This window comes from Grampus griseus, assembly GCF_964374135.1.
Source record: "Grampus griseus genome assembly, chromosome: 13".
Lineage (NCBI taxonomy): Eukaryota > Metazoa > Chordata > Mammalia > Artiodactyla > Delphinidae > Grampus > Grampus griseus.
This window is the reverse complement of record NC_139007.1, coordinates 54,890,488-54,903,073: the sequence shown is the minus strand read 5'-3', so window position 1 is coordinate 54,903,073 and position 12,586 is coordinate 54,890,488. Positions and strand designations below refer to the sequence as shown.

General features: G+C 36.1%; 1 protein-coding gene across 2 annotated transcripts in view; it reads left to right on the top strand.

Moving 5' to 3' along the window:
* Positions 1-12,586, top strand: part of PTPRK (protein tyrosine phosphatase receptor type K) — a 569,144-nt gene that overhangs the window by 464,565 nt on the left and 91,993 nt on the right. For both annotated transcript variants that reach the window (XM_082669093.1, XM_082669092.1), the window contains exons 12-13: positions 8,312-8,585; positions 11,386-11,422. In XM_082669093.1, the coding sequence (XP_082525219.1) occupies positions 8,312-8,585; positions 11,386-11,422 (311 nt within the window). The remainder of the gene's footprint in view (positions 1-8,311; positions 8,586-11,385; positions 11,423-12,586) is intronic.

Below are 12,586 nucleotides of genomic sequence, written 5' to 3'. Positions count from 1 at the left end.
ATGATTGGATACATTTGTAATATAAACACTTGTGAAACACTGGCTACGTGAAGATGCAAAGTGCATACTGCTGTTCATGAATGAGTGATCTGTGAGTCTCATTGCTGATCCAAAGGAGGAAGAGAAAATGCCTGCATTCAACATCGTTTACTATTGACCAGTAATCAGAGTCATTCACATGTTCCTACCTGTGATAAAATTTACTTTATAGTTGTTCAGTTCTGCTACTGTTTAATGAGCTACCAGGTACTTGCAATTATCTTTTAAGAGTTAGATATTTGAGTGAACTCAGCTTTACTTAATGTAAGCTGCACACACAGTATATTATTATTATTGCACAATAGTGCTACATAATGTAAACTACCCTCTTTATTAATTTAATCAAATTATTACACAAACATTAACTGACCATGTATTTTGTGCCAGACACTGTGCTAAGCATTGTAAATCAAAGATAAAATGATCACAGCAAAACACAAACCTTTGCCCAGATTTGTCATGGACGATCAGAGGGGTCGGCAGCCTTGTAAATCCTTTGCTTGTAGTTGGTGTTCACAAACTTTATTGTATTAGTGAGTATATTATCGATAACATGTTTTTAAGTCAAAAGTCTTTCTTTGACTTTATTTACATTTACTTACCACAAAATTTCTAATTTCCAGGAATACTACAAGAAGAAATAATTATATACTTTTTAAAATAAGAAGTTTTTTAAAAGAATGTTACTACCAAGAAAAAATCTGTTTTCCAACTGACTTACCCAGCTACCTGGGATCACCCATAGTGGGGCCTGGTGGCAGGACCAGACTGGTCTAGTCAAGCTATTAGGCTTCAGATGAGCCCTGCCTCCTTTGCTTGTTTGACTCACGCAGTCGGGTAATCTTGTCTTCCTTCCTCTGACCACATCCCTACCTTCAACACCGCTACCAGTGACTGGAGGCTGATCTTGAGGCTCATCTTGTCCAATGCTCGAATTTCTTTGAAAATAAGAACACAATTTGATGTAATCCATTTTCATATCACTGTATTTATGGTACTTCAAATCTTTGATTGGATCCTCATCACTCCCTTCAGATTGTTGAAACTAGTTGACTTTCTACCCAGTTTCTTTTTATTTATGTCAGTCTATCAGAATCTCTTTTCTGCTAATGCTTGTTGCCATTCCACTTTGTGACCCATCACCTCACCTCTGGGTAAAAGCCAGACCTGTTTACCACCCAGCTAAACCTCCTTAGAGTATCCATTTGTTAGCTTTGTCTGCTATCACAGGCCCTAAATACTAGGTTCTATCTTTCCCTACTTTTCAGTACTACTAGCCTCTGCCAGACTGCATTTTACCATCAGTTTGTTCCAACTCCAGTGGAAATATAAATCTTTCTCCTCTGGTGTACCTAATGTCAAACAAACTCCAATTTCCAAAGCCTCTGTTATAGCACATAGGAAATCCTTGTTATGCAGAGTTTGTACATTTAGTTTAGTTTAGTTGTACCAAGAAAGCTAAAATTATCAATGGTTTCCATATAAATTTATTGATTCAGTAGCATTCAATATGTGCCAGAAGCTGAGATGGATACTTAGAATAGAAATCATGAAAGCAAATGTAGTATGTACCCTCAAGTGGAGGTGGTAGACTCATAAATGAATGGTAACAATGCAGTATGATAAGTGAAGTGACAGCAGCTAGAAAATGTGGTACTAGAGCTGAGTTTTGAAGGAGAAGTAGAAATGAGCTTAGCCAAGGGTCACTTTGAGAAGAGGAGAGAGGTTGCTCAGAAGAAAAGGGACAATGGGCTTTCCAAATGACCACAAAGAGAAAGACTGGATATGTGACATAGTGTAGCGTGTTCTATTGATAGAACAGCAAGTAGTTCAGGTCGTTGAGAAGGAAGGGTGTGTGGGAGAAGTAACAGGAGCTGAGAGTGGAGAAGAAAGCAAGAGCCCTAGCAAGAGGCTGTTTAGTGTCCATCTAAAAACTGAAGGTGGCCACAGAAGGATTTTAAGTGGAAACTATCTTGAGCAATTGTATATTCTTAGAAAGATCACTCTGAGTAGAAACATGGAGAATGAACTGAGGGTAAACCAGACCTGAAGGCACCACGGTCTCAATGAGAAGAGCTACTGGACCACACTACAATGAAAGCAATGGAAATGCAGGTGAGGCTATGCCTCCCATATAAGATTTTACAGTGGTAAGGTGTATAAAGCTTGGTGAGAGGAGTGATAGAATGGAGACTATGGGTGAGAGATGATGGTAGATTTTATTCTAGAGGTGATAACAGAGCAAAAAGTCATCTAAGAATTCAAGATATTGGTTTTTTGAGGTTTTCAAGTAATAACAAATATTTTTATTGTTTTATTTGATTACTACCCCAAATCAAACAAAAGGCGTGCTCTCTCTTTGGAATGAGTTCTTTGGTATATTATAAATTATATAATATTTCTGTATATTTGCCTATCTTACCAATGCTTTAACCTAGCTTTCTTTCTAAGGTGTCATGATGTGTACAAAATTTTGTACACCCCAGTGAAAAATCCTGTTCTGAATAATGCAGAACTCAGTATCACCAACCACTTTGTTCTTCAGTATTCATTAAGATGGTGTCCATATGCTAACGTAAAACTTGTGCAATGTAGTTCTGGCAAGTGTGGTTCTTTGACAAAATTAATTTTTGAATATATAATCATTCTAAAGGTTGTAAGTTGACTTAACTAGACCTTTGAATCTCCTTACCAACTTTTTTGAGATCTAGCCTTAAAACTGTCATCACTTGACAATCATTACTATGATTCAAAATGAATATTGCCCACATTTGGAATCAGTTCCCTAGAATGCATAATTTATTTTTTTCTGAAATATTTTATATTCTTCTTAAATGAACTCAAATTCTAACCTGAGTAGGTATAATTATAAATTAGAATGTGTAGAATGTCCCATTTATTAAAAGATTGACCCAATGTAGCTGTGTTTTCAAATAATGAAAATCGCAGCAGAATATTGCTAAAACACAGAGAAGAATTCCTCATTGGTGAACTCAGTTTATTGTAAGGTGTAGTAATGAATGTGTGTTTTATCACAGCATTTTCCAAATATAAGCTCTACCTATTTTAAGCTGGCAGGAAGCTATCTATTCTAGGGTGTAACTAAATGTTTATTTTGTAGGTAAAACCTAAACTGGCATTTTAAAATATTAAGTACCATATATTTTTAGATAGGTAACTAGGATATAGTCATGAAATGCCATCAAAACCATCATTTCTTCCACAGTTATATTAGGAAAAGAAATTGTCTGATGCTCAGTGTTAGCTTAACAGATATACGGATCAGAATATAGAACTGAGTTTAGTTGGAGTACAAACCTTGTATGTTGGAGTTATTTCCTGGGTCAGTTGGTCACATATACACAGCTTGAAACATTAGGACTACCGTCCTCATAGATCTGCAGAGTATTTCATTACAAAGAGATCAAATAGTTGCATCTGATTTTCCTTTGGCCCCATTTTATGGGCACACAGGTCATGTGGTCCAAGTAAAATCAAATAGATGTTATTTTAACTTAATGTTTATTCTGTAGAATCATAGTAGGTAGGATTTTTTTTTTTTTCTAACCGAAACCATGAGGAGGTGTGCCCTTTGTGTTAAATCTTCTTTCCAGCCTTTAGAGGACTTCAGCCCAGCCAACAACTTTTGCGACCTTGAGAAACTCTGAGCCAGAACCTCTAGCTGAGCCACTCCCAAGTTCCTGATCCCTAGAAACTGTGGGATAATAAATGCCTCTTGTTTTGAGCCACAGAGTTTGGGGATAACTTGTTATGCAGCAGGAGATAACTAATACAAGCACCCACAAAGCTGAAGCTTTCTCTTCCTTCAGGTTTCTGCTTAAAGGGCACATAGGTCTTTCTTGACCACTGCTTATAAAATAGAACTCTTCATCCTGTCATCCCCTATGCCCCATCTTGATTTATTTTTCTTTATTGTTTTTATCCCCTCTTCAACATATGTGTAGTTTTTTTTTTTAATTTATGATTATTTTTTTATATTTCCCTAGTAAAATGTAAGCTTCATGAGAGGAGAGACTTTTACTACTATGTTCGTTATTGTAACCTCAGCACTTAAAATGGTGCATGGATACTATTATAATAGTATAATACCAGATAGTATTTGTAATGTAGCATGGTAGTGATAAAAGCAATAAATATTATAAGACAGTGGTTCTTGGCCTTTTCTCAACCCCAGAATTCCCAGAGAGATACTACTGATGGTACCTATCAATGCATCTGTGGCATTACCATTTGTGGGTGGATTAACGACTAAATTGAAAAGGCATCCCACATGACTGAGTTCTACCCATAGTTCATCCTTTCGTTACCTCTACCTCAAGAATTACTTCCATTGGCTTTAGGAGACAGAGTAATTACTGAGTGAACTAGTTAGAGAAGGCTTTATGTCAGAAGTAGAAAAGCTAGAAAAGGAGAAAGGAGGAAACTCTTTGACAGTATATTTGGTATGTTTAGGTAACAATGGTCATACAAGTTTGAGATGGGTGATATACATTAGGAGGTAGTGAGAGCAAGATGGAGCTACCAGGATGTGGTAAGATATTAACCCCAGTGTAGTGAGAATAGATTTTGATAATGGGAGAGCATCACATAATTTTGACAAAGATGAATGTTGGAGAAGAGTAGTTAATGTCCAAAGTGGTGTTTTAGGAAAATATCAGCAGTGTTCAAAATGATTCTCTTTTGCATTCTCCATGAACAGTTCATGGCATACAGAGAATACTCAAAAGATAATTGACAGAATGTATGGCTAGGTAGGTGGGTGCCTAGATTACCTGAAGGAGAAAATGAAGGCAAGAAAACTAGACCAGTAATATGAACATAAAGTTATAAATATCTCCCTAATGCTGGAAGCAATGGATATAAAAAGAAATGGTATATTGCAAGGGAGCTAAAACATGATTAAAAATAAAATTGGTTAAAGTTAATGCCAGCATTTTGAGCTTTGTTGATTCAGAAACTGGTATTTCCTCTTACAGAAATAGGAAAGTTGTGATAGACCTGGATTGTATGTTTAAGGAGTGAAGAAATGGAGAGCAGGAAACATGATGTGCACCAAAATGGTCATTAAACCTTTACTTCTGTGCATTATCAAAATGTTGGCATTGGGGCAGTCAGTAGGAACAATGGTGGTTATGGGATCTTGGGAAGTCTATTGATGAGAGGAACTGTAAAACATTGGAGCTAGGGAATTTCTCCTGAAGCTTTAAGCAGACATTTTAGATAAAAAAGTGAGGAAGTATACAATTGTATAATTTGTTATTTGATATCACCTAGAAGTTGTACAAGCTAAAACTTAAACCAGAATCACAGAGGGTATACTTCCTAATGGGTTAAAAAAAAATCCATTGTAGGTTGTTATAGGCGACTTTGAGTTCATCTGCAACATTTTTAAACATTAAATAAGGAAGAATATCTACCATGTCTATCATACAATTGCTTTGAGCTAATGGCAAAATCCCTGCGCATATTTTTTTTACAGTCTTATAACTGAAGGGAAGTTGTACGATGAGAAGTCATTATTTGGCCTCCTAAAAAACTAAAAATGACTACCTACCAATGTTTAATCAAATTAAATTACAGTATAGTGAAATCATTTTTAGTTTTTTAACATAAAGAAATCATATTTTGAGTGTTAAGTAAAGATTCATGATGCCAGTATATTGATTTTAACTTAATTGTAGAAATATTTTAAAAATTAATTAAAAGGAATGGGGAAATATGAAATATAGGTAGAGTGAATAAAACTATCTGATGGCTTTGGAATATTTAAATTTGCCAGAGTACTAAGCTCAAATAATATTTAGATCTTGCTAGAGTTAAGTACCATTAGGTAATTAGACCCCACAAGGATGAAAGAGCACAGACCCATTACATGTAATTGGTCAAATCACTTCTAATTTGATTTCCCATTCCTTATTTTCTGTCCTTTAATTTGTATTGATAAATAAGAAAGTAGCAGGGAAAAAACAACTTTAGAAAAATGCGGAATATGTGGTAAAGAACAACCTACTCAGACAAATTGAACAATGAAGGTAAGATCATTTATTTTAAAAAGAACTTCATAATTTTTAGTTTGGGGCTCCATCTCAAGTTCGATGAGATTTTTCCCAAAGAGCAGATCGTACCTTTTCTTCGTTTACTCCCCTCCAACATCGGCAGTTTGCTTTTGTTCTTAATAGATCTGAAAAGACAAGCTGTCTTGTGTGAAGTTCCTTAATTTGGAATGTACAACCTATGTCATTTTAATAGAATTAGTTAAGACTGAATGTTCACCAGATGTTCTGGATTTTTCTAGAGGTATGGACTAATTAACAAGGAATTTATTTATAAAGATTAGGTTAAACAATTAACAAGGATGGGTAATTATCATTTTTGCAAGAATATAAGGTTAGATTTATTTGAGGAGTGTGCATGTGAGAGTTTATCTACACATATGTATGTATCCACAGGATACACAGATGTATAACATACAGATATAGATTCTAAATTAAAAATAAACAGAAAAAGAAAAGACTAGGTTTGTCTAACATACCATATGTCAGCTATGATCTCTCTCCTTTTTTTTTCTCTCCAAGGGCTATGCTTATGTATTTCCTGTATTTTAAAAGTGACAAGTGCCTGCTCCACAGACCCCTCAGAGAGCATGTATCTTGTCAATAGGGTTCCCTGGAGCTTAGAGAACCAACTTGGCAGAGGTATAGAGAATGATATAGTATATATAATTTCAAATAACATAGAATTCTGCCTTAGTTACTTGCCCAAATCTCAGTTTCTGACATTTGTACAATTTCTGTCCTATTTCTAAAGGAAAGGAGATGGATACCAACCTACCAATTTCTTAGCATTATTTTAATGAAAAATGGGAACTTGAATAATTAGGAAGAAAAGAAAATCTTTAATTTATAAAGCTCCTTTCTCTTATTCTATGTTAAGTTTTCTGTTTCTAGGTATAACAGAGTTTATATTAAATTAGAGTTTTATACTAGATTCTAAACTGGCATAAAATTTAATGTCTAATTGCCTTCGATGCAAATTTTATCTCTCTCTCGCCTTTCTTTATTTTTTGGAAGTTCATTAAAGAAAAGATTCTATTGCTGCTGGAGATCCCTTGAATAGCAACTGGTTTCTCCATATAGAATGAGCGTATTTGCCTGGAAGTTCAAGATTCAAACACACATCCCTACACACAGCTTATTTATATTTAATTTATATGTGACCATAGTGCATTCTCTCATAATTGTCAGGAATTTAAAAATATATTTCTTTTAAATTCATTATATATATGTAATATACAAAATATATAAAAATATATTGATAATGTCAGTTTTCTCAGGTGTACATTACCTAAAAACAGTTTGCCTAAAGAATGTCCTACAAAGAAAATTATTAATATACCAGTTGCAGAAATTGATTAAAATTTTAATTAGTGATGAGGCAGATCTTTATTTTAAAGTTGCATTATTTTCTCTCTCCTTTCCTCTATAAAAGATTAGCTATTAGAGAAAAGTTTTAAGACTTTTAAGAAAGGTATTAGAAGGTTTAAGTTTGAGGTTTAATAGGCCAAATGCCATCTGTTCCTACAATTTGTAACATTTTATTATTAACAACTCTAGCAGAAGGAGGCAGTCTATTTCGGTGGCGAGGACAGATTTCTGTCCATCTGTGCCCGTATTGCAGCGTGTCACTTGTGCTTTAGATCTGCATAGCTCTGAGCCGAAGTTGATGCCATGGCAAGGTCAAGAGGTGGAGAAGCCTGTCAGCACATTCTGTCTCTAACACGATGACAGCCACAAACTGGGGCTTCAAGCCCCGCCCTGAGGCAGTCACTCTGTTGGGCCTTGGAGCTGGGCCTTCCACACTATGATTTCAAAGGAAAATGTTAAGTTTAAACATTTTAAAATATCAGACAAAGAACTTAATGTATGATGTGTCTCTGCTTAATGTCAGGTTCCTTGTTAGGGTGGTTCATCTCTCAACATTTAAAAATGTGTGGAGTTCTGTGGTGATTCGTCTTTTTTTTTTCTTCAGGTCCTTAGTAATTACATTGGGGTTAGAGGGAAGCAGAATCCATGTGAAATTCTATTTTACTGCAAAATAGCTTGAAAACCAGAATGCAGGAGGATAAGTCTGACTTGAAAGACTTTGAAACGTTGCATGTTGACATTAAGTACGCTGTTCCTTTTTTGAGAAATCTCACTATCTAGAATCTCTAAATGTGTGCTTTTTTTTTTTTTTTTCTTTTTCCAAAAAGTGCCTATCAGATTGTTGTGGAGGAATTGCACCCTCACCGAACCAAGAGAGAAGCCAGAGCCATGGAATGCTACCAGGTTCCTGTCACATACCAAAATGCCATGAATGGGGGTGCACCGTACTACTTCGCTGCTGAACTACCCCCAGGGAATCTTCCCGAACCTGCCCCATTCACCGTGGGCGATAATAGGACCTATCAGGGCTTTTGGAACCCCCCTTTGGCTCCACGCAAAGGATACAACATCTATTTCCAGGCAATGAGCAGCGTGGAGAAGGTGAGCTTCCTTCGAGATTTTGCTTTTTCACTGACCCGAGGAAAAGCTGCTGTTGAATTTTATAAATACTCAGTAACATTTGTCAGGTGAAAAAAATAAAAAGTACGAAACAATCGGTGTGTAGCGGATGTGTTGTTTCTGTTCCCAGCAACATGCACAGTTTGGGGCCTACTGTAGGGCTGGGGCTCCATGCCAGTTACATCGCACAGCATTCCTGTTTCCTAGTAACTGCTTCTCCTTGAGCCCTCTTCAGGAAAGCCCACAAGGGCAATTGTGAGTAAAATGATTTGAAAAGGTGGGTGTGCTGCTGCCGGGACTCCAGCCCCAGTAAATATGGAGCATTGTTCTGTCTTCTTTGCTCAATAGTGGCACGCTTCAGAAGATTAAATTTACTGCAGGATAAACAGAATGCGTGTTCCACAGCAGGCTAATAAACCCTTATAAACTTTTCAGGGGTTACAAGCCAAATAGTAAATAACTAGTAACAGTCCTCTGATTACAAAGTAATACGGCGCCTGTGGTATATCGTGACAAAACCGAAACAGAAGGCAGCCTGGCAAGGGTGGGATGCTGTGCAGTTAAAGAAGTCTGTTTTCCCTCTCCCTGGCTGCCCTTCTTTTTCCCATTCTGGACACAGTTGTTTTTGAACACTGCCATGGATCCCAAATGAGTATGAAGAGGGAAACACAACAGGAAGTTAGAAACTACCAGTGGTTCCATACGTGGGGAAATAACCTGACCTTTCATATCTCATGCTGTTCTCTTGAAAGATTTTCTTTCCTAAAACATATTTTTTTAATTAATTAATTTATTTATTTATTTTTGCATGGACGTGTAGAAAAAAAAGGTTGAGAGTAGAAACCTTTTACAACTTAAAATTCAATAGAAGAATGACATTTTCACGTACTTGTAGCTATATAGGAAATTGCTGTATTGGGGTAATTGAGTTCCTGACGTGGGTACCTGGCAGATGTGAAATATGTGCTGTCCTATGGCAAAAGCCGTATTATATCTTGGAATAGTTTCATTGGAAGATATAACAATCCATTTGCATTTCTGTAAGGGGCCCTGAGAACTTAGGGTATTGACTGGCTGCTTTTGAATGAAAGCTTTATCTTTGTGCTTACCTGCATGGCTGGTTTACAGTATATGGAAAGAAAAATGCCACAGCATCTTCTAAGATGTACTTCAAAGCCAGAGGCTGCTCATGTTTTAAAATGCTCTTCTCATCTTCTAGTTTATTTTTACCTAAGTGGGAGTTGGCTGCCCACTTCCCACCCACACATCATTCCATGCCACTACCATGATGGGACTGCTCAAAAAAGAGACAACCATGGAAGTTTTATTCCATTCTGGGTATAAAGTAGTATGGTTCTGTGTTTGGGTATTCATCTTTAGAAAGGTGAGAGATTCCAGATTAACTTTTGTTACTTGGTCTGTGGTATGAGAGAAGTGTTAATGAATGTCTGTTACTTACAAAGAATTTCCTCTGGCACTCTTTAAAAGCTTTGATATGAATTTTCTCTTCTAATTGCTAATATGTCTACATGTGGTTTAATCAAAGTACAGAGTAGCAAGAATATATTTCACAGTTATCTTGGAAAAAAGTTTTAAAATTGACATGGCTCCTATCAGCAGAGGCTGGTAATCCTGATAGACTTAACAGCAATTGCTTTTAGGAAATCAAAGTCCCTTTGAGCCTTTATGGGAATGTGAAACAGTTTCTTGGAGCTTACTAGGAAGGCTTCAGGTCACAATTAAGTAATAGAAGTGCAGATTTTCATTTTTAATTACTAATTTCCCCCTCAATGCTTTATTTTGTTTAATTTAAAAATAATAAATGCCTAAGAGAAAAGTATATAAAGTCTTGGTTTATCAATCTATAGAACTGCTCAAGATGGAGTTACAAATACACCTTGAAAACAAATAGCCTCTGTTTTGTTCACTGTCTTTAACATCTAGAGGAGGAAAATAATCCCACCAAGAAATATTTAATCTGTAACAACTAGATTAAAAAGGAAAAAAGAACAGATAAAATATGCTGTAACTGTGATGCAATTTTTTGATGATCTTTCTAACTTTCATCATTTAGCTCTTTAGTCATGCTGGGATCCAAGTGAAAGTATGTAATGTTCAGCTTTGGTCTGAGTCTACAGCTATGAGGTGAAAATGAAATTTATATTTGGGGGACTTCCCTGGTGGTGCAGTGGATGAGACTCCGTGCTCCCAATGTAGGGGGGCCTGGATTCGATCCCTGGTCAGGGAACTAGATCCCACATGCCTGTCGCAACTAAGAGTTCGCATGCCACAGCTAAGGAGGCTACATACCTCAAATAAGGAGCCCTGGAGCCGCAACTAAGGAGCCAGCACTCCACAACTAGGGAGCCCTCCTGCTGCAACTAAGACCTGGTGCAACCAAATAAATAAATAAATATTTTTTAAAAAAAGAAATTTATATTTGGGTCTGATTTGTATTAGCTTTGCAAATACATTTTTCTTTCTGATCGTTCAGAAAGTACAATAAATGCAAATAGAATGGTATACTGCTTGTCCCAGACAAGATAGCCTGTTTCATTACAAGGTGAAGACAGATACCTATACCTTTAGAAAATACTAAAATTTTTAAGTTATTTTAGATTTTTTTTAAAGTCTCTGCATGAACATAAATAAAAAATCATGTCCTTAATACCGCTATTCTTTATAAACCTGTTTTGTAACCCCAGATTGATCTTCATACTAGTTATAGTTTATGAAATATCTATACCTGACCATTTTCTTTTTTTTTTTTTTACTCCCTCAGGAAACTAAAACCCAGTGTGTAAGAATTGCTACCAAAGGTAAGAGGTTTGCTTTTTTTTTTTCCCCAAATTCCATTCACCAACTTTCTAAAATGAAAGAGCTTTGTTCCCAGTTTCAGGGCTAATTAAATGTGGCACGTCTATTACAGAGTATTTGTAGTAGGGCCTAGTTAAACTGCCAGCCAAGTTCTCTGACTCACTTGGGTGTCTTTAACGTGTAATGGAGTGATACTTTCCATCCTCTAGTATTTGACTGGAGGAATCTTGTTCTGAGAATAGGAAAGATTTAGAAAACTTTAGAAGGACTTGTTTCTGCCATTTATTAGTATCTGAAAGGTCTTGTGCTGCTGATCAGCCAACATATTAGGAAAAGCTCAGCAATATCAGCTGAAAATAGCATATTCCTTATTTAAAAACCTCTGTTACTTTCTGTGGTAGACAATCAAACACAAAAAGATGGAGCTGGTCTAGGCATATGCAAGGGTATGGACAGAGACGGGTCCATATTGCTAGTGCAGTTTGATTGAAGATGCTTTACTTTTTTTTATCTAAAAAATTTTTTTAATCCAACTGATGCCAAGAAATTAGATCTGGGAACAGCCAAGACTTCTCCTCCTTATATTGCATATTATAGTTTAGTTGCCTTGTTTCTTTAAGAGAAAACATTTTCATCTTTGAATGAATATTTAGAGTTCAGAGTGGGAGAAAGTCTCCTGCATTCACAATGTTTATAATCTTTCACTTAAGAGTTATTTGGCTGTGCCAGCAAGGGAGAGAGAGCTACTTGGTGTATGTATTCTAGCAAGAGAAATGAGAAAAAGCTGTTCGTATGCAGAGGTGGGGCTCCGCAGAGGGTTGGTGCTTTGGGTGGTTTGCTGCCAGAATTAGTATTAGGCCCCCATTCATGAGCAGTAGTTGATTCATTTGGAGTAAAAATGAATGGCCATATTCTGTTTGTGCTGGCATCTTTCCTTTCATCATTTTTCTCCATCTAATCATCAATCTGCTCAATTAAGCATTTGTTTTATACTCTTGATTTGTAAAGGCAATAACAAAAGACTTCCCTTGACTCATGAGGAGTAATAAAAAAGCTTCACAGAAGAGAAAAAATATACACTTTTTCAATTCAAATACTAAGATTCCTCGTGATATTTTAAACAATAAAGCAATCCTAAATGAAGGAAAAGAGAAAGTATATACAGA